The sequence below is a fragment of the Drosophila hydei genome, unplaced genomic scaffold (assembly GCF_003285905.1).
Source record: "Drosophila hydei strain 15085-1641.00,03,60 unplaced genomic scaffold, DhydRS2 tig00000211-arrow-pilon, whole genome shotgun sequence".
Taxonomy (NCBI): Eukaryota; Metazoa; Arthropoda; class Insecta; order Diptera; family Drosophilidae; genus Drosophila; species Drosophila hydei.
The window spans coordinates 1620386-1647272 of NW_022045685.1; the positions used below are offsets into that span (position 1 = coordinate 1620386).

Here is a 26887-nt window from a genome sequence, read left to right on the forward strand (position 1 = left end):
GCACTACCAGGTGCATATATCTTGACTTGTATATAGTTCGCATATATATGTGTGTGTTTATGTGTGTGTGTGTGACAATTCAAATCAGCAACGCACTGACAGGAATTAACCTAATTTTACAGCCAACAAACTTGAGCCGCAGCCGCGCTGTGCCGCCTCTCTCTCTATGCCTTGCATGAATGAAGATGACGATGTCGACGACGACGACGTCGACGACTCACGGATACTTTCAGTATGCGCTCATGTAGAAAATCCAGCGATCTGTTCCACGTCCATGCCGCATTTTTCATGCCGCGTACGTTGTGTGCACTTAATAGTTGGCCATAAACACACGCTCCCCGTCCGCTTTGCCCTACCCAATTTCAGTTTCAGTCCCAGCTGAGCCAACGCAATTCATCGACGACGTTCGATGCTGTGGCTGCTGCTGCTGCTGCTGCTGGTGGGGAGCATCATCATCATCTGTGCGTCCCCCTAAGAATCGTCGAGGGTTGCCAGCTACGGCGGCAGAGTCGATTTTTCTGCATCGTGAACCACATGATGCAAAACTAATTCGAAATTAATGTGTGTGCGCTTTGTCTATGCCCTGTTCGGGGGGTGCGGGGGTGCGTTAGGGTGGGGTAATTTGACGATAAGGGTGTGAGGGTGGCTTAGCCGCACAACCCCTGACTCACGTGCGCAGAGCCACTTGTGCACTTGTCACCGAAAAGGTGTATAGAGTTGCTCAGTTGCTCAAACAAGCTACAGCTGAAGCTGACGTGTTACGAATAGGTGGCAACCCGGACTAATCAGTAAGCCATGTCTAAGTTAGATGCGACAACCCTGACTAATAGTTAAGATGCTACTAAGATATAGAAGATTCAACGTTTTGTTACTCAGATATAGGTGGCAACCCCGTCAACTGTAAGCTACTTAGAGTTGGCAACCCTGTCAACTGAGAAACTACTCAGACGTGGCAACCCTGTCAATTGTTAAATTGCTTAGATATAAGCGACATTGCTGTCACTTCATATATAACTCAGATTTAGGTGGCAACCCTATCACATGATAAGTTACACGGATAAAGGTGACAACCCCGCCAAATGATTAGTGTTACTCAGCAGCCTTAAATTTGAATATGAACATTAATCTGTAACTAAAGGTGGTGTAATTTAAATAGATGGCAACCCTGTTTAGTTAAACACTCACGATTTTGCAACCCTGGCTAAAAGTTAAACTATTACTATGATTTGGAAGACCAACTTATCCAGTGATACACTACTTGTTATAGCTGGCAACCCTATCAATTGATAAGTTACTTAGATATAGGTGGCAACCCTGTTTACTGCTAAAACTGTTACTATGATTTGGAGACTAACCTATAAATTGATACACTACTAGATATAGCTGGCAACCCTATCAATTGATAAGTACTATAAGATGTAGATGGCAACCCTGTTTACTGCTAAAAGTTAAACTGTTACTATGATTTAGAAGACCAACCTATAAATTGATACACTACTAGATATAGCTGGCAACCCTATCAATTGATAAGTTACTCAGATATAGGTGGCAACCCTGTTTACTGCTAAAACTGTTACTATGATTTGGAAGTCCAACCTATAAATTGATACACTACTAGATATAGCTGGCAACCCTATCAATTGATAAGTACTATAAGATATAGCTGGCAACCCTGTTTACTGCTTTACCTATCTGTAGCTTGTCGGATGTCGAATGAGTTTCGCCGTCTCCATTTACTTAGATATTTTTAACCCACGTCTTTCATCTTTCTAGTATATATAGTCGTCCCTTGCATCTTTCCTATTTCCCTATATAAACTTTCTTAACTAACACAATATCGATTAGTTAACTTTCTTTTGTTGCTGCATAAGTCAGTTGCTGTGCGAGTACAAACATGTCTATTTCCCTACGGCCTTAGATAAGTAAGCCTAGCAGCTATGTTATCAGAACAGTGGAGTTACGAGAGTCTAAAAATATGCTGAGCATTTGTCAAGGAATTTCAGGGGTTGGGCGCGGAGGGTTTTTGAATGGGCTCATCTGAATGGGACTTGGCAATGAAATCAGTTCAGGGGTTGGGCGTTGGAGGTTGGGGTTGGGGGTTGTTGGTTGCTGACAACGCAACGCTCGACTGTTGCAAGATGCGTTGCCAAACATCGCACTTGACTATGCAAACAAGCAAGTGGGCGTTCAATTGGGGGCATGGCTGGGCAACATGCGCCACTGTTTATTTATTTGCCTGTCCTCAGCGGCCCCGCTCCGTCCGCTGGCTGGCTGTCTGTTTGTATGTTTGCTTGGCTGTCAGTCAAACGGATGGGCTCAAGGCTCAAGGATGCTGTCGTTGCCGTCGCTGCACTTGTGCGACTTCCTCGAGAACGCCGCTGGCTGCTGTTTGCGTTGGCCAAACAGAGCCGGTCGCGCGGGGCCAAAGGGCGGCACACAAAACGCGAAATACGAGGAAAAAAAATGTTAAAATTTACTATATATATATTTTCCTAAGCGAAAAATGAGTGTTTGAACTTTTATGGCTGCCGGGCAGGCGCGGCCAGACGTCAGGGGGTGGCAATGTGTGGCAGAGGGTTGCTCTCAATGGCATAATTGCTATTGCTACAACAACAATTACAAACAACAGCAGCAGCGGCGACGACGACGACGGCAGCAGCAAACATTGCTGCAAAGGTTTTTGTGGCAATCAAATGAAGTGTTCCTGAATGGTTTTCAAAGTTAATTTGAGTGATGCTTCAGCCAAGTTGTTGTTGCCGTTGTTGCTGGTACTGACAACCCTCCTCGTGCTGCACACACACGCACGCACACATCTAGAGCTCTTCCCACTGCCGTCTTCAATCGCCCATCGGTCGCGTGTTTATTAACATGTGTTAACAACAACTTAAAGCGCCCATATGGAACGCCATGGTGCGCCCTGGACCAGGCTTCAATGCCATATTGGATGGTTCCGCTTGTGGTCCAAGGGTTTCCCTTTGCTCTCGATTCTATTGTCAACTGGCGACATGTAAGCGATGCTGGTAAACACTTCAAGTTTCCGTTTCGTTTCACTTGCTGTTGTTGTTTTGGTGGTTGGGTGGTTGGCTGGTTGGCTGGGTGGTTTAGCTGCCTGGTTGGCTGGTACTGCGGGTCAATTGAAAGATTATAAAGAAACGCTTGATCTGAAAACCCAACTACAAAGCAATCTTTGAGCTGCTTGAAGGGGCGCACCTGACGCAACTTAAGCGAACATTTAAATTTGAAGCTCTCTCGTGGGAAACTTCCAAGGCAGAGCAAACAACTACTTGAAGCTCTTGATAAGATTGTAAGCCTTTCTTCAAAAGATAAGCAGCTTAAGTGCAGCAAGAACTGAGGTACTTCCCGGCAGAGCTAGAGGGCTTATGTGAGTGTTGCCTTAGTTAAATGAGCTAAGCCGTCGTGTTGCAGTGTTCCACAGTATTCCATAAGCAAAATGCTTTTTATTTGCATTTTTGTGAATATCTGAAGAATATCTAAAGATTGTTATCTTCTTTTGTAGCCAGCACCTAAGGCAGAATTCCTATTTTAGCAATCGGAAGTATTTTTTAGCGCTCAAGACTGTGTCTCTCTCACTTCTCTCTCTCTTCTCTCACTGTTTCTATAATTTTCATCTACTTTTGCTTGTTATATATAACATTATGAATCTTGAGCTATGCTTAAATCCATTTATGCCTTTTTCGCTTCTACCGAACCTGCCAGTCGCTTCGCCTTTCAAACTGCCTTTGCCTAACGCCTAAGCAGCCATCAGCTCAGACACAGTTCACAGAGTTTTGGCATTTCCGACTGCAGCATCGCAGCAATTTTGCAATTTTTTCCGCTGTCCGAAACGCTCAACAGTTCTATCATCTGAGTGCAATTAACCTTCACTCGCTGGCCTGGCTGCTCGCTTGCATATACGCATATTAGCATTTGTATTTGAATCAAAGCGGGTTCTCTTCCTGCTCGTCACTTGCGATTTGGCAAGCGATACACAGCTGCATTATGGTCATCATCTGGCTGGGATTTGCATGCTGATGCAAGAGACAGCAACTCGTAATGCGTTAAGCTCTGCTTTGCTTTGCTTTGCTGATGGTGATGGTGATGGTGATGGCAATGGCGATGGCGATGGCTACCCCCTCCGGGCGGCTCAATCCTGCCTCGGTCTCCAGTTACCAGCTGACTGTCTGACAGGTGGATGACTCGCCTGGGACTTTGAATTAAACAGTGACTGGTGCTGCAACTGAGGCTAATGACTTCGAGCCGGGCGCCAAATTCAAGGCATATTGCGCGACAAGCAGCACAAATCACAGCCACAGAGCCAGATCAGAGTCTGGCATGCCACCCCCTTATCGAGTGATGTGCGCCGGTCGGAAGGGGAGGCGGCTGCTTGTCCTTGTGCTTGTGGGCCGCATCTGCTGCGGATTAGATTATGCATAATAAAGTGTAATTTATTTTTCGGCAAGTCTCAAATGCTGCCAACTGGCGGAGAGGCCAACTCGTGCACTGGCCTGTCAGGCCCAGGGGAGTGCCACCAGCCGCAACCCTTAGTCAGGTGGATGCGCTGTCTGCAAACTGTCCCCAGGGGCACGGGCGCGGGCACGGCACAGATTTGCCCAAAGGGGGCTAGAGGAGATCTGAGAAGACAATCGAATCGAGCCATTTGAGTGACACGTTTCAACGCTATTCCAATGGCCATGGACGACTCTGCGGCCTCGTGCGGCGCTTATCTAGAGCGCTGCAGGATGACGATGATGTGAACGCGAACGTGAATGTGAATGTGAATGTGAATGTGAATGGGAATGTGAATGGGAATGTGAACGTGAATGCGAACGACGCGTGTCAGCATTTTATATGGCATACAGCTCAGCGATAAGAGCTGCGGACGGACGCAGGGACGAGCCCACGACCAGGCATACCAGAGACTGGTTCCGTTTGGCAAAGGAAAGGGCCTTAATCAACTTATTTGGGCTTCAGCGGAGCGGCAAACACCAGAGCGCTAGAGCACTGCATTTGACACGTGACTCCACGGAACGAGCCGGAGTTTGGGCGCACGGAAAGCACATGGGGGCGGGGGCGGGGCGCCTGGCGCGGTCTCTGGGTTTGGGCTACTTAGTGCATGAAATGGCGACACGTGACCGAAACGAACGCTCGGGGCGTCGTTTTCGGCTTAGCCCAGCACAAATATTATTTATTGCAATTGTATTTTAAGTGGCTCTCGGCTCGCCTTGCATTGTAGAACAATTTGTTGAAGAATTCGATTCCAATTCGTTGTTGAGCTGCTTCCATTTGCATTCTGCTACATATTCATAAATATATCTGTGTGTATTGTGGCCATAAAGAGGGCAAAGAGAAACTCATAATCTTTCATCTCTCGCACAGATTCATTAATGGGCTCGGCGAGCGAAGACGAAGACGACGATGATCCGCCACATTTGCGTGGACCGGCGCTGGGATTGGGCGTGCTTGGACCGAATGGGCCAGACTCAGCGGGTGGACCGTTGGGCACCTCGGATATATCAGTACAAAGCATGAGCACCGATAGTAAAAATACGCATGACGATTCCGATCAGGTAAGTTCGCTTGATAAACACCGAATGTGTGGGGAGTTAAGTCCAAACTAACTCTGCATGCGTGTGTGTGTGTGTGTGTGTGTGTGTGGTGTGGAGTGAAGTGGATTGGCTTGCATCATTAACAGGTTTCCGTTTCGATCCAATACATGTGCATGTATACAAAGTAATGAATGGAATTGAATGCCATGGAGTGGGAAAGCGGGCCGCACTTTGTAGACCCGACGTCAGCCCCTTTTGATTAATGATTGGCAAATGATTATGAGCAGCTCACTCCAAACTACACACATACATGAAGATATATAAAATATGTATCGAAATATGTTACTTATATAACTATCATTTTCGTTGGTGTACGCAGGGCTCCTTGGATGGTGATCCCGATGGACGCGGCGATTCCCAGGCGGAGAACAAAAGTCCCGACGATGCCAACGGCTCGAAGCGACGCGGACCCCGCACCACCATCAAGGCCAAACAGCTGGAGGTACTGAAAACGGCATTCAATCAGACACCGAAACCGACACGCCATATTAGGGAGCAACTGGCCAAGGAAACGGGACTGCCCATGCGCGTGATACAGGTGAGTTTCCTCCGTTCTCCAATGGCTTGTCTATTCGAAACACGGTGCCACAAGGCCCCCAACGAGCCGCACATATTCAATGTGTGCTCAGGCGTAGCCAACAACTGTCAGCTGCAGCACATCAACATGTTTGCCGTATCCAAAGTCTAAAACAGCAAACTGAAGACGGAGAAGCAGTTGATCTTTCTAGTTCTCATCTAGCAGAAGGATTCCTTCTCTCTCTGGTAGAGCCAGCACAATAGCTTCACTCTGTCTTCCGAGCTTTGGCTTTTTGCTAGAGCGAAATTCAAGCGTTGAATTTTTGCACTTTAGCGCTACAAAATTTGTCTTCAGTTGGACTTCGGCTAGGGTTTGGCCTGGGCCCCCCGAGTGACCGAAAAAAAAGAAGACTTTGTCTTAGCTGTGGTTTGACGCGGTTGGCTTTGCCGAGTTCCTGTCTGCGTTTCATCAGCATAAAAAACGCATAAATTAAGCGCGTTTCGAGTGGCAAATGTTTAAACTAAAGCAAAGTTGTTGTCGTTGTTGCTGTTGTTGCTGCTGTTGCTTTGAACATTTTTTTTAAAACCAAATCATAAAAAATAGTCGGCCGCGATATTTCAACGTCGAGGTTGCCGCCTTGCAACGCTTCATTACACTGCTCTCTCGCTGTGGTTTTACGAACAACAACAACAGCAACAGAACAATGGAAAAATGTCAGTAAAAACAACAAACCAAATACAATAAAAATAAAATTAATGCCGGCTATAAGGCGGGGGCGCGCATAAAAACGGAAGTTCATTGCGCCGAGCCAACTGCAAAAAACACACAGACAAAGTCAAGAAAGAGCCCCAAGAGCAACTAGTACGCATACACACACACATATATATATATATACTGATATATACATATATCGTACATCAGAATTTATGTGAAATGTTTGTTGAGAAATTCCTCAGTCCCAAAAAGCTGCATCGCACCGCCCACCGAAATAAAAGGGCTGTCTTAAAGGCATTAAGAAAGCAGTAAGAGAGTCAGAGGGTAGAGAGAGACAACAGAGTGGAGAGTGGAGAGTGGAGAGTGGACAGGCCGTCAAAAACGTTTAAAAGCTTTAACGAGCTTGTTGCTGCTCGCCATGAGAAGCGCTGAGAGCGGCTCAGCGGCTAACATCCATGTAAAATGCGAATGTTAACTAACATGCGATGCCAATTAAGGGGAAACTCACGTGAAAATGCCGCAAGAGACGAGCAGAAGTGACTGCCATGCCGATTAGCCAGCGACCGCAGATGAGCCATTGTCATACGACGGCTTAGCTGAACGCCTTATTAATTGCAGACGAACATGTTGGGTTGTTCAAGCACTTAGCACAGCGAATGAATGAATGTGGCCTCGTTGGCGTGTCTCGCGCCCAACAAAATGCCCAGCAGCATAATAGAAACACAAAGCATAGTAATGCTGGCTAACGAGAGCTGTTCGAGTTGGCCTGAACAGATTGCCTCAGCTCACATATGATCAGCACAACTAGAGCAAGGCATTGACAGCGGGTGCGACTTCTAATTCGTATGCTAGGCGAACCGTTGACAGGATATCATGGCAGTGCCATGGCTAGCCCTGGCTGAGCTGTCTGGCTGCCTGGCTGTCCGTCAGGATCGCTGGCATCTGTTGGGCTGTCAGGGATATCCGCAGCATATGCCGCGTCAGGGCAACAACATCATTAGCGCTGTGGCAGCATTGATATGCACCTTGTTCTCGATTTTCAACAGGTTTGACTTACAAATTTTCATTGCCGCGCCCCCACACACACACACACACACGCACACACAGCTAGAGCTCTACACAGATGTTTAATGTGCTCAGCTCTTGTTGCTTTCCCACAAGAAAAACGAAGAAAAACGAAACATTTAACGGGGATTACGCATGCGCAACCGTTGCAGGGGCAGAGGCAGAGACAGAGGCAGAGGCAGAGGCATTCAGAGGCAGGGGAAGGGACAGTGGCAAGGGCTGTGCCGCCTTTGATGTGTCATTGGTTACAGTTAAAGGATATTTAGGCGGCGTGTCGCGTCTTTTTTAGTTGAGTCTTTAAACGCGACAAGTGTGACACAATCAACACCTCTTTATGGGCAACAGTTGTTGTTGCTGTTGTCGTTGTCGCAGTTGTTGCTGCTGTTGCCCTCTTCAAATCTAAACGAAAGTGACAAATGCCAACAAGTTGAAGAGGAGGCGACGCCTGCTGACGATGTCGCTGACGTTGACTTAATCGCCTTGCTTCGAGCAGCTTACACACACACACATACACACACGCACACGCACACACACACACACAGCTGTGCGCTGTCAACTTTTGCATCTTCATTAATGTTGCATTTTTTTGTTTTTAAATTTTATTTAATTTTTATTTTGATTTTTTTTTGTTGTTTTCTCTCACTTTTTGCGCGGCTTTAAAAACTTTGCGCCTGACAAGCAGCTGACAGCTGAATCACTTGTTGTTGTTGTTGTCTCTTGTCGGTTGTCTGTTGTCTCTTGTCTGTTGTCTGTTGCTGCAATCAACAATATCCAATAACAAGTTGTCAGTCAGCTGCAACTACCAGGAAAATGCATGCGGCGCGCCCAAAAAGTGAAGCCATCTGCCAGAACGCCTTCAACTCAGCCGCAGGTTGAACGGACAGAGCTACAAATGTTAGAAGTTCGGTAATCTGATCTGTGGCTGGTGGCATCAAAGAGTTGCCACAGTTGCCACAAAGCTTGCAGCAATTTGTTCTTGCAGCTACGCGCAACATCTAACAAAAATGTCAACGCCAAGCGATCGAGCCGAGGCTAAAGGCAAAACCGATTCCACTTTCTGGCTGTCTCCCAGCATGCGCCACGTTTTATAATCAATTTTACAACAACAGCAACAAGCAACAGGCAGCAGCAGCAGCAGCAGACACAGACACAGAAGCAGCGTGACACAAAAACTTGCTTAGAACTTTGCCGACAGCGCACAGCGGGACAGCCCTGACACGCCCCCCACTTGACTGTACAAAAAAGGGGCGAGGGCGGGAGTGGACCAGGCCAGGCCAAAGGGTTTGGGAGAGAAATTTTGCATAAATTTGAGGCGCTGCTGCGATTGGCAGGCATAGCTCGTTGACATGACAGGTGAGCTGCTGCTGCTGCTGCTGCTGCTGCTGCTGCTGCTGCTGCTGCTGCTGCTGCTGCTGCTGCTGATGCTGCTGCTGCTGCTGCTGCTGCTGCTGCTAAAGATCCACAGAGGAAAGAGAGAGAGGGAGAGGGTGAGCGAGAGCGACACATGTGAGAGTCAGAGAGCGAGAGAGAGGGTGCGGGGGAGGGCGAATTTAGCCATTGGCCAGTTGTATTGCCAACACAAAGAAAAAACCAGCAGCAGCCACAAAAACCACAGCAGACATAAATCATTGGCATGTTTTGGGCATTATAGCCAAATGGCTATCACAACATAATCAGAGTCGAGCCCATAACAATGAAGAGTTGAAAATAAAACGAAGCAAAACAATAATAATAATAGGCAAAAGTTTTTGATTTGGTTTTATAGGCCGACAGATTTGTTGGGCAACTTTCAACGGCCATTCAAAGCTTCAAATACTTGACTACTGATTGTCAAATTGCGGCATTTGCCAGCTGCGCGTGATATTTGATGTTAACGACAAGTTGATGCCTCCACCTCGGCTGCTGATCAAGGCGTCCGATTGCGGCTCCATCAAACTGGCAGCAGGCCCAAGCCAAGGCTGAGTGTCGAAATTGAAAGTGATATTAATTGGAAATCCCAGAGACGATGTCATAAACAGAATCATTCATAGTTGGAATTTATTCGCTTCAACTTCAAATCGAATTGAAAGCAGACCTTAATATGGACAAAAAGAATGTTGAATTTCTTTTGGATATACAAATTTTATTTGACTAATTCATTTACTACAATTTTGAATGTTGCATAATTTGTATGTCACGTGAGCTAAAGTGCTACAATTTTTTGTCTATTAGACTCGGTTTTCTTCTGCCTAAAATAAAACCAAATTGAATTCCGTAACATTTCAGCAAATATTTATAAACATTTTCTGAAAAAACCCTTCGAAAACTTAGTCATTATTCAAGAACAAGAGTTCGGCTTCAATACTATTATTTAATATAGTATAAACCTCTTTACCGTCTTTGATCTGCTCTATAACTTCTAACCATGGTTCACAGTCTTGTCTGGGGCATTGCTGAAGAAAGTTGGTGAGTTTATCGAGGCATTCAATCAGCCTTCGGGCTTTAATTTGAAAGGCTTGTTCACACTCGATTTGTCAACAATCAAATTAGAGATCTTCAATCGGTTGTAATAAAAGAGCAGAGTAAATTTTATTTAACTTCCGGCAAGGCGTTCGAATTCTTCTGGGCATCTTTATTCAAATTGGCCACGACTCGAGCGTGGCTGTCGCATCGTGCAACCTGTTGCAGCTAACGATAACATGTGGCCGACAACACTTGGCCCAAATGGATCACCCATTAGGCTGAAGTTCATTTGGCTTTCAGTTGGCTTTTCTTCTTGTGGGTTTCGGGTCGGTTGGAATCTTTGGACTTTTGTTTTATGGCGTGCGCTCCATTTATGCCAGCGTTTAATGCGGCATCGAGCAAACTAAGCTTTGAAAAATTATAAACAAATAATGCGGGAAGGGGGCAGTACAGCGCCATAGCGGGTCAGCGGCGGGACAGCGGGAGGCAAATCACATGGGCGACCGACGCGTCGCTCGAGCTGGGGCCCCGCTTAATGTGGCGTGCGTTCGCTGCTCGACTGGCGCCACTCGGCGACGATCTGTGCGGAGATACAGAGACTAGAGACCAGATGCGGATGTGGGGGAGACGGCGGCGCAGTCGCCGCGAGGCATTTGTCAAGTGTCTCCCAGACGAGCCGCTCGCAGAGGCGTTTATTTGTCAACATACGAATCTCGAGCGCTTTTCGAGTTGATTTACATTTTGCTTTATCGCAGCGACGATTTATAATAATTTTTTTATTCGACTTTAGTTTTTTTATTGTTGTCGGTTTCTTTTTTTTCGATTTGCATTTTGGGCCACGGAAGTTGACAAATTTTTGTTTGTCTCCCGCCCTCTCTCTCTCTCTCTCTCTCTCTCTCTCTGTTGCTCTGTGTCTGTCTCTGTTTCTTTTAAAGTGGCGTTAAAATTGCTGCACTAATTAGTCGAAGATTCGGTGAACGACGCGTTTATTAATTGAGCGGAAATTGTTTGATTGCATTTCACGTTTTATGGCCAAAACAAAAATAAATAAATTAAGAAACAAAAAAGTTTAGAAACTGTTGATCGTGGCTAATTATGTTATCTGCGAGCGGCAACCGCAAGAGAGAAGTTTTGGCCATTTGAAAGCAACAATTAGACTCGTTGCGGCCAAAACAAATAACAACAGCAACAAACCCCATTCAAAAGAGCCACAAAAGCGGCTAATTTAACGCATTTACCCGTGGAACAAGATGTGAAGAGCTCGCCGCGCCACAGCACAGCACAGACACTGGAGGTCGAAATGAAAATGGAGTTGGCCAAAGTTACAATTGGAGTTGGAGTCTATACCCGAGTCTAAGGCGGCGCCTGGGACAAGCATGACATGGCATGAATATCAACATATATATATATATATACGTGTATATATGCCAGGAGATTGGGGGAGGGTCGAGCAGCGAATCTGAAAATTATAATTTCAACAACTCATCAGCTGGCTATTAATTCTCGTAGGGAAGTTGCGACGAGGCGCCAGGCAAACGACAAATGAACAAGAAAGAGAGAGAGAGAGAGAGGGAGACAGAGAGGGAGAGAAATGCTAGTTGAAATACACATTGAAATCGAAACCAACATTTGAGACCATTTCATCTAGGGTTAAGCGAAAATTGCCTTGTCACGCAGCTCGAGGAGCCGCTCAGCCGTTCAGCAGCTACCTCGACTCGAGGCTGACTGATGAGCGGCAGCAACACCTACTAAACTATGGGAAAAACAACAGCTACCAATGGCCAGCAGCAGCAGCAGCAGCCAAAGTTAATTATCTGTTAACTCTTACTCGCAGCCAATTCACGCCTGTATCTACAAGTCTATATATATATATATATATATCGGGCAGCTGCTGTAGTCGGTAGTCGATAGTTTTTTGCTTAGCTGGTAGCTTATGTACTGCCACGATGGGGGCGTGACAGGCGCTACGATAAATGCCCAGTCATGGCCTCTCAGCAGGTTCGAGCCAGGCCAACAATAGTCCAAAAAATCAGCTAATGAAACACAAGTGCAGCGTTGTACAGCGAAACGTATCATTAGCTGAGCCGCAGAGCTGACTAGAGAGGAAATCCAGAGTAAGAAGTCCAGAGTTCATAGGTGTAGTGAGCCTTAAGCAATGATCTGCTCAACCAATGCGCCTGCCCAAAGCTGGCAACAAGGGGTTAATGCTGATGAGCATCTTAATCTAAATGCTCGCATCCACAAGTCCTCGAATGCCGACTGCCGCATGCTCATATATCGCATTACGAATGGAGCCGCAGCCAAATCATGTCAATCAGCGCGCGAATACGTGACACACATTTGCAGCATGCCCCCAAATGTGGCAGGCACTGAAATCGAAACCGAAACCGAAACCGAATCTGAAGCTGAACCCAAAACCCAATCGGGTCACAATGAAGCAACTTTGACTTTTGACTGAGCGGTTGCCCAAATTATATGTTAAGCTCTTTAATGGGCCACAAAACGGGGCAAGCACGGGGGTAAACGGCGGCCAAAACGGGGCGATTGGGGCGAACCCGAGCCCCACCCGCGCCGAGGAGCTGCCGTTTAACATAATTTGCTATAATTTTCAACACAACGCCGAGCCGAGGAGCTGCCAAGTGGCAGCCGCCAGCCAACAGCCAACAGCCAACAGGGCCGCCTTATCCACTTGCCCTCCAACTTGCCACCTACCCCTCCTCCGAGTCAAAAGCGCAATAATCATTTTGTTATGTTTCGCTTGGCGAGGGGCGCGGGCTCAGGCTCTGAGCCTGATTGCTACCACGGCCATTATGCTACGTTGTTTGCCCTTTTATGTCAGGGCCTAACCTATAATTTAACTAAATGTTCAAATGTTTTGCGAGCAGTGCCGCCCCGACGCACCCCGCCCCAGCTCTTGCCGCCGCCTGCGCCTCAAACAACAAATTTGTTGAAAGCTACACGAAATTGAAAACAAATTTCTCATCTCTTGTTGCGCCTTGCTCCCGACATCCCGAACTCCCAACTTCCCCAATTGCCGCTCTCAAGTGCGGAAATAAAATATTATAAGCGCTGCCCAAATTACCGCACAACAGCCAACAATTTGGCAGGCAGCGCATTATAACGTATTATATCATAACATATCGGAACACAACATAACTCAAAAGCTCTTGTGCGGCACAAGTCGAACGTCAGGATCAATAGCCAGAACCAAAATTAAAGTTCGATCTCACTCACACAGACTGACAGACAGAGAGCGGGAGGCATAAAGAGCGCAATTTGCAAATGGGTTTTTAGGGAACATATTTCACATGTATTTCACATGCATGAGTATTTATAGGAAATGAATTATGGAATACGCTGAGGGATAAACAGAGCAACAAGTTGGAAGCATCTTTAGTTAGACTTAGCATTTTGTGAATACCCAAGTCGTAGGCAAATTGCAACTGAACATTGAGCTAAGACACTCAGAGCAGAATAGCTTTAGCTGCAATAAGCCATATAAAGTTGTTGTCATGTAAGGCATTCGAACTCGTTACTCTTTTCTGGTAACAGGTCTCTAGACCTAGCGCTAGATCTGAAGTCGACATAAGGACGAACGAACGGATGAACGACCGAACGGACAGACGAAGAGACAAACAGACGGATAGACAAAAAGATCTAGTCGATCTAGATCTTTTCGTCAATCTTCATCTTGATCCAGAATATATGAAGTTTACTTGGTTTGCCACGCCTCCTTCTGTCCCTTACAAAACCATTAAAGCCCGCCTTCCCATTTTCACTTTGCACCGAGTACAACGAGCTGCATCCATTCTCAACGCCATTCAATTTCCATGCAACTTCAATAGTGGATAAACATATTTGTATGCGCTGTCCATAATGGATTTGGCTCTGGCTTTGGCTCTGGCTCTGACTGTTAACCGCACTCAATGCACCCAATGCGCCCCGCCCACTGCCCCAGCCACTTTCCTCTCTAAACGCCCACATGCAATTGCCATTATTCGCATTTTATTTGGTCTTTTTTCCCGTTTTCTTTACCATTTGTTGCTGTTTTTCTTTGTCGAGCAGCAAAACAATGGCGAAAAAAGTGAGAGAAAACAAAAAGAAAACAGAAAATACTAAAACTTCAGCTGTATAGCAAAAGCAAAAAGAATGGAAATGGAAATGGAAATGGAAACGGAAACAAATACCAAATAACAAACTATTGTAAATGCATATTTTAGAAAAGAGTTGTTGCTTCTGTTTGTCCTCTGGCCCCGCCACTCCCTCTTCGCTAACCATTTTCCAGTTTGTTTTTCGCTCGATTTTGTTTTCCTTTATTTTCTCTGTTGTTGCGCATATGAAAATGAAAAATTGTGTGACCGCAGGGACCAAAAGGGGCAAATAGCTAAAATAAAGTTAACAAACACACCAGCATTGACATACGTGTGCGTGTGTGTGTGTGCGTGCGCTTGTGTGTGTGCGCACCTTGCCTTGGGCAATGGCCGATGCGGGAGTAGGGTCTGCATCTATGCGGTTTTATTTATTATCTTGCGGTTTCCAAGTAATTGAAATGTGACGTCTAGTAAATGCAATCAAAACCTGTAATGAACTAGTTCCAGTTCATCAACGAAAATGGAACCAGTTCTTGTGAGTGATTCGCAAAAGAACTTAGGTTGCTATCTTAGCTATCTAGCTATCTGAAGTGAACTAACTGAACAAGTTCCAGTTCATCTTGTGGTCAGCATAGCAAATGGAACTAGTGTCGGAATTAAAGCTTTTACATATATATGTAATTCACTTTTTTATCTGCTTAGCAAGCCAACTGAACTAGTTCCAGTTCATCAACGAAAATGGAACCAGTTCCTGTTCGTGTTTAGCACAATTACTCATCAAGTTGATGTTATCAACTTACCAAAGTTAGTAGAACTAGCTCAAGTTCATCGCATGCTCAGCACAGCGAATTGAACCAGTTGATTCGAATCCAGCCTAGGCAGAAAAAAATTAGCACGAAACCAAGAAAGTTGCTAATGCTCACTCGACAGTCAAAGTCAGATTCGGATTCAGAGACAGATTCAAATCCGAGTTCAGAATTGCTGTCAAGAGAGTCACACGCTTGACCAACTGCTCGACACGGACTCGGACTTAATGTCAAATGCTGATGTGAGCTTGTGGCCAAGCTGGGTGTCGGGCCATGCACAGCGTGTTACTTCCTTTTGTGTGCATCCTGTGCGCCGACAGCCGCACTCGATGCTCAAATTGGAGTTCTCACAGGCCGAAAGGCTTTTCTAGCGAAATGTGTGCTCGTTGTGCCACAAAATGTCAGTTTCTTGTGGAGAGTGTGTGTGGGGTAGGGACAGGGGTAGGGGCAGGGCCAGGGACAGGGACAGAGCACCCCAGCTCATATGCATGTCTATGCTGTGGCGGAGACTGGCGTAGGTTTCGGCCGAGTTGAGTTCATAAAAATGCTCTGAAATTCAAATGAACTGCAGACGACGACGACGACGACGACGTCGGCGGCGGCGGCGGCGGCGCTCATCATTAAAATTCACGCTTAAATTGCCTCTAAGAACGGGAACGGGAACAGCTGCTGGTGCTGCTGCTGCTGCTGCTGCTGCATAGCCCAGGCCCCCAGACGCAGAATCCGCAGAATCTAAGCCAAATTCATTGGAAACTATTTGCCAAAAAATAAAGACAAACAGCCGGACCGACAGAAAGGACACACAGAGTACGGCAAGCTGAAAAGAGAAGAAAAGCACAAAAACCAAACACATAAATCAAATCATTTCATTGAGAAAACTTTGCCATAGCCAAAATACAAAACAACAACAACAAGATACAGAAATCAGTTCAAGTCCAAGTTGAAAACAGTTTCGTTGACCGCCAGCAGAAGATCATTAAAATGCGCGTCCAAGATATGAATATTAAAATGCCAAAAAAACAACAACAACAACTCAAAATATTAAAAAATATGAACCGAAAACCAAAAAAAAAAAAAAAAACAAAAAATAAAAAAAGGGAGACAAAGCGCGGCCCGGGCGAAAGGCGAAAAGCGAAATGCGAAAAGGTGCCACTAAAAATTTTGAAATATGTTTTTATTTTATTACTTTGCATGCTGTGCACGGTGCTTCTGGAGCACCCGAAACGATGCAGAACCTCGTAAAATGCCTGGCCCGGCTCCGCAAACACGATCCGCTGCACAGAGCGGGGCTGGGACTGGGGCTGAGACTGGGACTGAGACTGGGACTGGGAGTAGGACTGGAACTGGAACTGGGGCTAGGGCTAATTTTGCAACGGCCGCCCGGTGTGGTTGGCGGTAGCATCAATGCAGCAACAAAACAGTTGGAGAGGGGCTGAGGGGACAGCCCGACAAACTGACACACTGGCCATACAGCATACAACATACAACATACAACATACAACACACAACACTGAATGTTGCTCACTCTCCGCTTATCTATCCGCAGGTCTGGTTCCAGAACAAGCGATCCAAGGAGCGTCGCATGAAGCAAATCACCAGCATGGGCCGTCCGCCGTTCTTTGGCGGCGCGCGCAAGATGCGCGGCTTTCCCATGAATCTCTCGCCGGGCGGGCTAGACGATGGACCCGGCTTTCCCTACTTTGCTGCAGATGCTAAATTCGAGTTCGGCTACGGTGGGCCCTTCCATCCGCACGATGGCCCATTCTTTCCCGGCCATCCCGGCGGACCGATGCCCTTCAATGCGCCAGGTAATATAACAATATCTAGAAATACTCTTCACAATATTATCTATACAGCTTGAGTTCCAGATCCAATAAATCATAACTGCAGAAATTAGTTTTTCAAACAGTTCACACAAAATTCTCCCTTGTCTTAAGATGAATATGACCTGAAGCCATATAAATTAAATTGTTTATCTTATGAGGAATCCATTTTAAATAGAGTTTCATTCTCTAGATAAATATTTATTGTTTTCCATTTAGTTTGGCTCCCTTTATCCGCTGTATTCCAAGCAAATTTTCAAAAATACAAAAATTTTAATTATAACTTTGATTAGAGAACAATTAGAATAGAATATTTTTCAAATAGAAATTGCAAATGATATTATTATATAACCCATAGTAAATAGACAAACCTATTTTAGTTATTTCCTAGCAGTAATTTATCAGCTCTAATTCATGGATATCTAGAATGACATTAAGTCAGAATCGAGGATACATAACATCTAAACTGCCAGACTAACTCAAATATCTATCTCTCTCTCCGTCTCTCCCTCTCTCTCTCTCTGAAACCGAACAGGTGGACCAATGGATCACAGCGGACCCATACCGATGGTGAACGAATTTGGTCTGACGCCCGAGTCAACATTTCTGAGTCAGGCGGGCGCACCGCCAATGCAGCTGCAAACGGCTGTGGGGCCACCGCCGCCGCCACCGCCAAATGCCGCCGAGCACTTGCTGCAACAGGCGGCCGCGCAGCAGCAACAGCAGCAGCAGGCGGCTCAGAATGCGCAACAAGCAAGCCAAACGCAACAGCAGCAACAACAAAATGGCCCGCGCACCGCATCTCCAGAGTTCATGAGCTCGGCGAACTTCAGCGAACCGCAGAATATGCAAAATGAAGGGCTTGTTTGGTAATATACAAAACAGTTGGCAAAGCGCCTGCTGTTTCTCAAGACCTACACGCAGCGGCAGCAGCAGCAGCACCACCAACAACAAGAACAACAGCAACAATACGAAGAGGAGTAGCAGTAAGAGCCAAAACAACAGCAACAACAACAGCAACAGCAGCAGCAATGACAAAGCTTCGTCGCTTCGTCGACGTCATCCTCGTCGTCGTCGTCATCGTCGTTGTCGCTGTCGTTATCGTCTCTGCCGCCGCCCACTGCGCGTACACTATTGCCATCTCGCTTCGACCCACTAGCGACTCGTAAGCAGCGCACGTCGTATTAGAGCGAGAGAGCTGTTGCATTGTGCGCTCGCTCTCTCGCAATTCAAATGAGGAGAAGTCTCGTCGTCGGTTGGCTGGCCCTGCCCCGCACCTCCGCCGCAACGCCTATAACCCATAAACCAAAATGCGCTGCCTTTGGCCAAAAACAGCTGCTCAGCTTTGGTTTTCTTGTTTTTATTATTATTCTGTTTATTGTTTTAGTCTCTTTTTTTATGACTGCGCCAAAATATTTGTAAATTATTTTTAAAAATTCATAGCGAAAACAAAGCAAAAACAAAACAAAATCTCTAAATGTACATTGAAATGGGCGCTGCACATAAAGCTATATATATATAAATAAATATATATATATATAAATATATATAGATGTTTTTTTTTATTAATCTAACTAATGCAAGGAAAAAAAAAGCTAAAAATGTAAAACTTAAAGAGTAAAAACATTAACTAAACGTCTTGTCTGTAATAAACTATTTATGTGTATGTGTGTAAAAAAATAAAATGCAAATAAAACAAAAAACATTAAAAACAAAATCACAAATACGTAGCCTAAAAATCGTGTTAGCAAGCAAAAAGAAAATACAAACAAAACAAAACAAAACAAAAATAAAAAAAAATAAAAAAATCGCTAAACAAACAAAATATAATTTTTTTTTGTATATTAGCACATTTTTTATAATTAAAAGCAAACTTGTTTGTCAAAAGTTTTTTTTTCAATTTTTTTAAATTACATATAAATATATAAATAAACATATTTTATAATCGTTGTCTAACAACATAAACGTAACTAGGCATGTACTTGTGTAGTTTTCTAGCCACTAAGTTCATGTATACACACACACATATATATCTTTCCATACATATGTATATGTATATGTATATATATATATATATACAGCATATATATATATATATATATATATATATATATATAAGTATGTTTATACAGAATATATGAAAAGAAATATATATATATATATATATATATATATATATATATATATATAAAAGAAAGGCGTATGCATATATATATAATGTATGTATAGCTATATAAAACAGCGCACATAGCAAACTATTTTTTTTTTTTTTTTGTGGTCCTAGCTATTAAGCAACATAATTTATTATAAACAAATCTATGAATGATAAATAAAAAATATATAAAACACAATATTTGAAAAAGCTAATTAAATGTAATATCAAAATGTAAAACTAGCAAAAAAAAATATATATATAAACATATATATCTATATATATATATATATATATATATATATATATATATATATATATATATATATATATATATATATATATATATATATATATAAAACAAAATAAAAGAAGAAATTAAAAAAAAAAAAAACAAAAAGAAAAATGCAAAATCTAAGGAAAAGACGAGAGCAGATGCAAGAACAGCTATAAAACAAATATAAATTTCTATATATCTCTATAAAAACGAAAAGAAAAAACAAAATTATATATATATATAGAAAACATAAAATGAAACCAGCTAACGATATGAGTTTTCAATTGATATTATTATGGATTGGCCCCGGGAACTGAAGCTGGGTCTGTGGCCGCATCACCCTATTACACTTATTATTGATATAATTATTATTATTATTATTATTATTGTAAAAAGTATTTAGTGTTAGCTTAATGCGTAAGTTTATTAATTGATGCAAACACAACAACAAAAACAGCAACAACAACCAGAGCTACAACAACCACTAGAAGAAGCATAAGGACATCCGTATATTTATCGTGGAAAATCTTTTAGATGATAGTTGGAGAAGCCAAGCAAATCAATAATAAATAAACAAAACAGAATTGTTAACAAAACAAAAGGTAACAGCAGAAAAACCACAACAAACGATAAAAAGAAAACTTTGATGAAAAGAAAAAAATATGAAAATAAAAAATTATGTAAAAATATTTGCCGTCTTTTATGAAACCAAAAACAAACTTTGTTTTCATTGCTTTCAGCTTCCTTAAGGATTCCACAATTTCATTGATAAGTCTTCGACATTTAGCATCAAAGCTCTACTTCTTGTTACATTCCATATGCGGTCAGTAGATATAAAAGTATCTGCAACTTAAAGATACTTTCATTATATTATGTCAGGCATTTCAAGCTCATTTAACTGATGAATAAATATCTCTTAATTAAGTTTATTTCATATAAAGTTATTTCTAATACTTTCTCAGATGCTTTCGTATCTGATTGTATTTTAGGTAGTTCATTCATTGAAACACGTTCAGATACTTTTGTATATTTTAATTGAGATTAGCTAGAAGTTCAGTTGAAGCCTCTCAGATAATTTTGTATCTTTACAACTGCATTTACTTGCCCTCAGATGCATTTGTATCTTTAAACATGATATTATTTCAGCTAGTTCATACAGCTAGAATTGTGTGTGAAAACTTAAATACAACTGCTTTTACAAGCAATCAGATACTTTTGTATCTTTTAAATGTGGTTCTGTGTATTTGTATCTTAAAGATACATTTCATGTGATTTCATATTTAGTCTGGCAATAGCATAAAGCAGCAGCAATTAGGAACTGTGCACATTACATCTTAAATCGTTACCTTAAACATAAACACACACACACACACACACACACACACACGCACGCAGGGCACAGCCATAACAACAATAGGCGTCTCGAAACACACACCGATACATGGGAAAGTTAATATGCGTGGCTAATATCGGGGCAACATTATTAATGTTGTGGACATGCACATGCGTGTCTGTTGTTTGCGAGCAGAGCCCCAGCTCCAACTACGATTCACCACACACACTCGAACTGCGCAGAGAACCTTAAGCGGCTCCACACTTGAAATGGTCGATGTTGCTGCTCGTGTGCGTGGGCAGCTGAGGGGCTGTGGGACAGAGCAAGGGGTTGAACGGGCAGGCAGGTGGGTTGGGGTTGACTGCGCCTTTGTTCGACACATGTGCGCGCATTCACACCTACGACTAGCCTCAAGAAACGAGCAACTGTGGCTGTGTGCTGGGGGCTGGGGCTGGGACATTAACACACAAACTATGAACAACGAGCCGATGGAACGATGGAACGCTCAACGTTCAACGTTGGATGTGGCCTGGACACGGCAGCATGATAGCATTTAATACAAAACAATGCTATAGAGTGGATGTTGCTGTTGTTGTTGCTGTTGTTGCAGCTGACCAACATCTCTGGCCATGACGAATTCGGTGCCCAAATACATTTACAGGCGTTGCAAAACGAGCCACGCACTGGCTGGGCAATGGCGGGCGGCATCGGTGCTGAAGGCCATGCAACGAGGCATACAGGCAGCCAGTCAGCCAGGCAGGCAGGCATTGCACTTCTCCAACACACCCATACACACAAGCACACTCGAGCTGTGAGGTATATCCTTGTCTAAAACGCATATTAAACGTCCATCAGAGCCAGGCAACAACAACAACAGCAACAACGTGCTATGTTCAATCTGTCCAGCCATCAATCCACAAAGGCAAAAAGGACTCGGACTACCCAGAGCTGACGTGTGACGTGCGTTTATCAGTGGCAGGACAGTCTGGACAGGTCAGGACAGCCAGCGCAGCCAGCACAGGATGCAGGCTGTCCGAAGTGGAACTGGCGGGGAGGGTTCGCAAGGCCTGCCTACCGCTTGACTGATGGACATTCGCCATGGCCAAAGGGCGACGCAACAGTGAATGGATGAATGCCATGGTATCTACTCTCAGCTACAGCCCTTGGCTCAGCTCAGCTCTGCAATGTTTCCGTTTCCGTTTGTCGCCAAAAATGAATTTGTTAACATTAAATGGCATTCGGGCACAACTGAAACTCCTCCCAAGCCAACCCGCCTCCCGCCAACTTTCGCTCAGCTCTAATCATCATTCATAGCACATGTCATGATGAGGCGACGGCGGAGGCGGAGGCGGAGGCAGCTGGCCATCGTCATGATAAATGCTTCCGAACTTGCAACTTAGTCACGCGCTTCGCTAAGCCCGATCATCATTCAGAGCTACATAACATACGTGTGTATGTACATATCCATGTATGTATGCATATGTATACATATATTATATATATATGTGGATGTTAAGCCACAAAATTGACTCTTAAAGATGCTTTGATCGTTTAATGGGGCTGGGTCTTTGTTGCTTGCTGCTTGCTGCTTGTTGCTTGCCTGTTGATTGCTGATTGCTCCTCTGACCGCCTAATGACTCAATTTTTACCAAAGCAAGGCCAATTATGCGGCAAACAACACACTCGCTTCCCATTCACAATTAGCAACATGACTCAACTCGCTTGCAGCTGGCGGCGAGGCAGCGAGGCAGCAGCAGAGCCTGCAGGAAGTCGCAACTTGCAACTGCATTTGTTGCGTGCGTGCCACGCAATGACAGTAAACGGCAAACTGTGTTTGATTTGAAGCTGTCGAGCGCCAGCTGAAAGCAACAACAGCAACAGCGATTGCCACATGAACATAAATAATGAATGGACTGACAACGAATTCCTGATATCCTTATGAAAAATTGCAGAGCGAAGCGAACAATAATTTTTTAAAGCAATTTGTTATAAATCATACTGCATGTGAATATAGTTAAAAGCTGTATAACTGTAAGCTCAGCTCTTAGGCCAGAATCAAGCTGAAGACATCAAGTCAGATTCTCACAGTTTTCATCGTTCCAGGACTACTTCTTGACGTTAGCATATCTCACAACTCGAAGCGGCAGGCCCAGACCTGCAGCCAAGCAAATTGAAAAGCAGACAAAAAGTGGCAGTCAAATGGAACTGAACCGAACCGAACCCAGTCAGCGCGAACCGAGCCGCCTTCAGCTGAAACGGAACTGCACTGTGCCCTGGCCGCTGGTGGGTGGGGCCGACTCGCTACTGTTGCTGCTGACATGCAAACCTACTCCAATTTCCAGGACGACGTGTCTGCCAAGTGTCAGGCGAGGCACAAAGATTTCACTGTGCAACAACGCTGACACTCCGTTCGCTCTGTCCCAACGGGGAGCTGGGGCAGACAAGAGACATATGGAGAGAAGGAGTGCGAGAGAGAGAGGACTTACGTGTGGCACAGCCAGTGCACAATGCCTTCTCGAGCTCATGTTTTGTCATTAAAGCGCTGCAACTGCAAATGCCAAACAGCAACAACAACAACAACAGCAACAACAACCACAATAGGCAGCAATTGTTGTGGGGCTTATTAGTTCGGCTAAGTGGTCGATTGTTCAAGTGGTTGGCCACAAAAGTTTATGGCTTAGAGCCAATCTGTTAGCTAATTCCTAGCAGTTAGCCAGTTGTCCTCAGTTGTTCATACTCAGGCACGCCCAAGTCTAGCACGTTTCGTTTTTGTCTAAGACTCGTTTGATTTGTTCACTAGAATTGGGCTTTGAGATAGGCTAGGATTAAAGCTGCTTTGCAGGCTTTCAGCTGGCTCAAGCCAGCCAATCGAATATAAAACTGAGTATGCCTGAGCTTCATCTCTATATTCATCTTCACTCAGACCATTTCTATACTCTCTGATTACACGAACTTTCATATGGATTATGCCGAACTGTCTCAGGTTCTTTGCTGGCGCACCTCGTAGACGAGTCGCATATGCAGTGTACGGGTTAGGCGCTCTGGATGATATATGAGCCAAGAGCTGGGACGTCAGTTAACCGTTTGTTTGGGTCTGCCGTCTCCATTGGCTTCCACACATGCAATGCTACTGTGCTGTGTTCGGTATTTGGTATTCGGTATTCGCTATTCGGTAGGCAGGTCTCAGTGTTCGGTGTTCGGTGTTCGGTGTTTGGTTTTTGGCCGCGTTTCCATTGTGAACACGCAATGTCATTTCACGCTAAGCTCGCGACATGGACATGAACATGGACATGGACATGGGCATGTCCAACAGCGGAGACCCGGTCCTGACGCGCCGACTAGAGGGCACGTAACGGCGGAAGCCGACGGCGCTTGCGCATGCGTAGCAGGGGCCAAAGGCGGTTAGGCGGAGGGTTGGCGAGGCCCGCATATGTCAGCGCTCGAAAATGTGTTAATATTTGATAAGCTCAATATGTGGTCGAGCCAGAGAGCTGCCACCTGGGGAACTGAGCAGCGAGCGCAGCCAGGTCTGGCACTGGGAGAATTGCGTGTCGCATGCACATGCACATGCTCCAGCTCCAGCTCCAGCTACAGCTACGGCTACGGCTGGGGGCCACGAACTCGAATGACACCAAAAACCCCGTAAAGTTGGAAAATTGTTACGAAAAAGCATTAAAGGCTGTCAGTTTGACACCTTGCACTGCCGTTGATGCCGCAGCGGACATCGCTGCTACCTCAGCTCAGCGATTGGACATGCGACGCTCCAATTTCAGCTTCAGCTTCAGCTTCAGCGTCAGCTTCAGCTGGCCAGCAACTACAGTGAGGGTTGCTCCACACTCGCTTTGCTGGCTCAGCTGTAACTATGACATGAGGCAGGCGGGACGCGCAGCTCTATGGTGCTTGCTGATCAGCCTTAGCTAAGTGAGAGTCCCGGGGCAAGGAGAGTGGGAGATATCTTTGATTGCACTTCCGACTCTTGTTAACTGAAGTATACAGCCTTAGACACAGACTTAGTCAGTTGGGAATCATATATTCTATTCAAGCTTTTGACAGTTGATAGACTGATTTTCGGTTTGCGAATCGCCGAGAAGAGCGCTTGGCATTTTAATGAAGCGCAACGGCGCCAACAGGGAAAACATCAATTTGCACTAATCTTTCGACTCGACGCACTTGAGAGAAACCAAACGAAATGCCAGCTCGATGCGAAATGGCTGGGATGCCTATTCTCATGCCCTTGTCCATGTCCATGTCCATGCCCAATGCCTTGGCCGCTGGCAGTTCCGTTCCGGTTCGCAATTCTCAATGCTCTCAGTTGGCATTCAGATGGAGCGCTTAGCGCTACGGTTAATTAAACGATAATTTCGCATGATTTTAGTATTTTGGTATAGCATTCGGTCTTCGCCGTACAGCTTGGCTCCACTTGTTCCATGGAAATCACAAACGGGCCACAGGACGAATCTGATTGCTCCACCGAGCGCCTGAGCATAAAGCGCTTAAATGGAGCGTGCCGCTGCTGAATTTCAGCTTATTTAATGCAAATGAAGCGGCCATCTCTCAACCGCAGTGCCTCCAGCAGCAGCAGCAGCAGTAAAGGCGGAGCAGCAAATCAGACGCCAAGCTGATGCAGCATGCTCCTCAGCTTGCTGGCCCACTCTCAATGCCGCTGGCCATGGTGCAGACCATTTCACAGTCAAGACAAACATGCGTACTCGCACTCGCATTCGCATTCGCATTCGCATTCGCACCCGTGTGTACATATTGACAGGCACTGTTGACGGTTACGCCTGCACCCGGACATGCCCCATCCTGTCCTCGCTTCCACCGTCTTTGTCTCCAGTCTCTGTCTCTGGCTGCCTGTGTGCGTCTGTGTCTTTGTGTCTGTAATCTAGTTCAATCTATCTAGACATCTAGGTGGGGCACCGACTTCTGCTTCCTGTCCCTGCCGCCGCCCCAGCTGCAGTTCCAGTTCCCGCCCTGCTGCATAGGGCCACACACTTTTTACGTAGGCAGCCGGGCTCGTTGTTGTTGCTGCTGTTGTTCGATATGTGTCGCTGACACGTGTTCGTTGCGGGCGACAACAGACAGCTTTATTACACGAGTTATGAACACACAGATACAAATCCAGATACATTGCACGCACACACTGAGAGGAGGCGGCAAATTTACATGCATCGCATTGTCAAGGTGTGTTTCGATTGTTCCTCTCGTTGCTGTTGCTGTTGATGTTGCTGTTGCTGTTGCTCTTGCTCTTGCTCTTGCTCTTGTTGTTGTTGTTGTCGCTCAAATTGTGCAGCACATCAATATTGAAATTAATGCAAATTACAAATATCTAATTGATGGCGAACAACCTGCCGTCGCACAGATACCCTGGCCAAAGCAAGCTGCATTTTGAATAAATTGAAGCCGAATGATGTTGATTCAACTTAATTTTGATTCACTTTGTTTGGCTTTAAGTAAGGGACAAATCAATTTTGATAGCTTATCATTTGCTTTGTCTATTTGAAAGCTGTTCAGAATTAGTTTTTCTGTTTTTTTTTAAAGCCTTACAGCTTTGAGTTGGCCACATTGATTTATTAAATAACTTATTAAGGAGTCGATAGTTGCTTTTTATTGAACTTGGCTTGACATTTTATTATAGTTTACAGTTTATTGAAATTTTGTATTAAATTATACTTTTTTCCGTCAAACTCGTGCACTTTGTCCATTTTAAGGCCTATATCAAAGATGAAGAACATTTTTGGCTGCATTTGGTACGTAAATAATGTGTAATGTGGCATTTCAAGTTAGGATTAGCCACGAAACGCCATTACAAAAGTGTGTAAAGAGTGCTTAATAGGCTGGCAGAGAAATTGGCCATTAAATACTTATTTTAACGCCATTTCACAGCTCGGATTAGCTGCCCAGCCTTGGCCGTCTGCGCACCTTAGAACGAACCTAATTTACTTTAGCTTGCAATATTTTATTTATATTTGTTTTGCATTCATTGATAGGGCTTCTGGCATTCTGTGGCCATTGTATAAATCGTAGTAAATTCATGAAACATTTTGAGGATTGGGATTCC

At 44.7% G+C, this 26887-nt stretch overlaps 1 protein-coding gene across 1 annotated transcript in view; it reads left to right on the plus strand.

Annotated features, from left to right (window-relative positions):
• Positions 1–18474, plus strand: part of LOC111603177 (LIM/homeobox protein Lhx1) — a 56654-nt gene extending 38180 nt beyond the window's left edge. The window contains exons 4-7 of the mRNA XM_023320658.2: positions 5377–5567; positions 5926–6144; positions 16788–17049; positions 17600–18474. Coding sequence (XP_023176426.1) covers positions 5377–5567; positions 5926–6144; positions 16788–17049; positions 17600–17937 — 1010 coding nt within the window. The 3' untranslated portion in view covers positions 17938–18474. The remainder of the gene's footprint in view (positions 1–5376; positions 5568–5925; positions 6145–16787; positions 17050–17599) is intronic.
• Positions 18475–26887: the final 8413 nt, after the last annotated feature.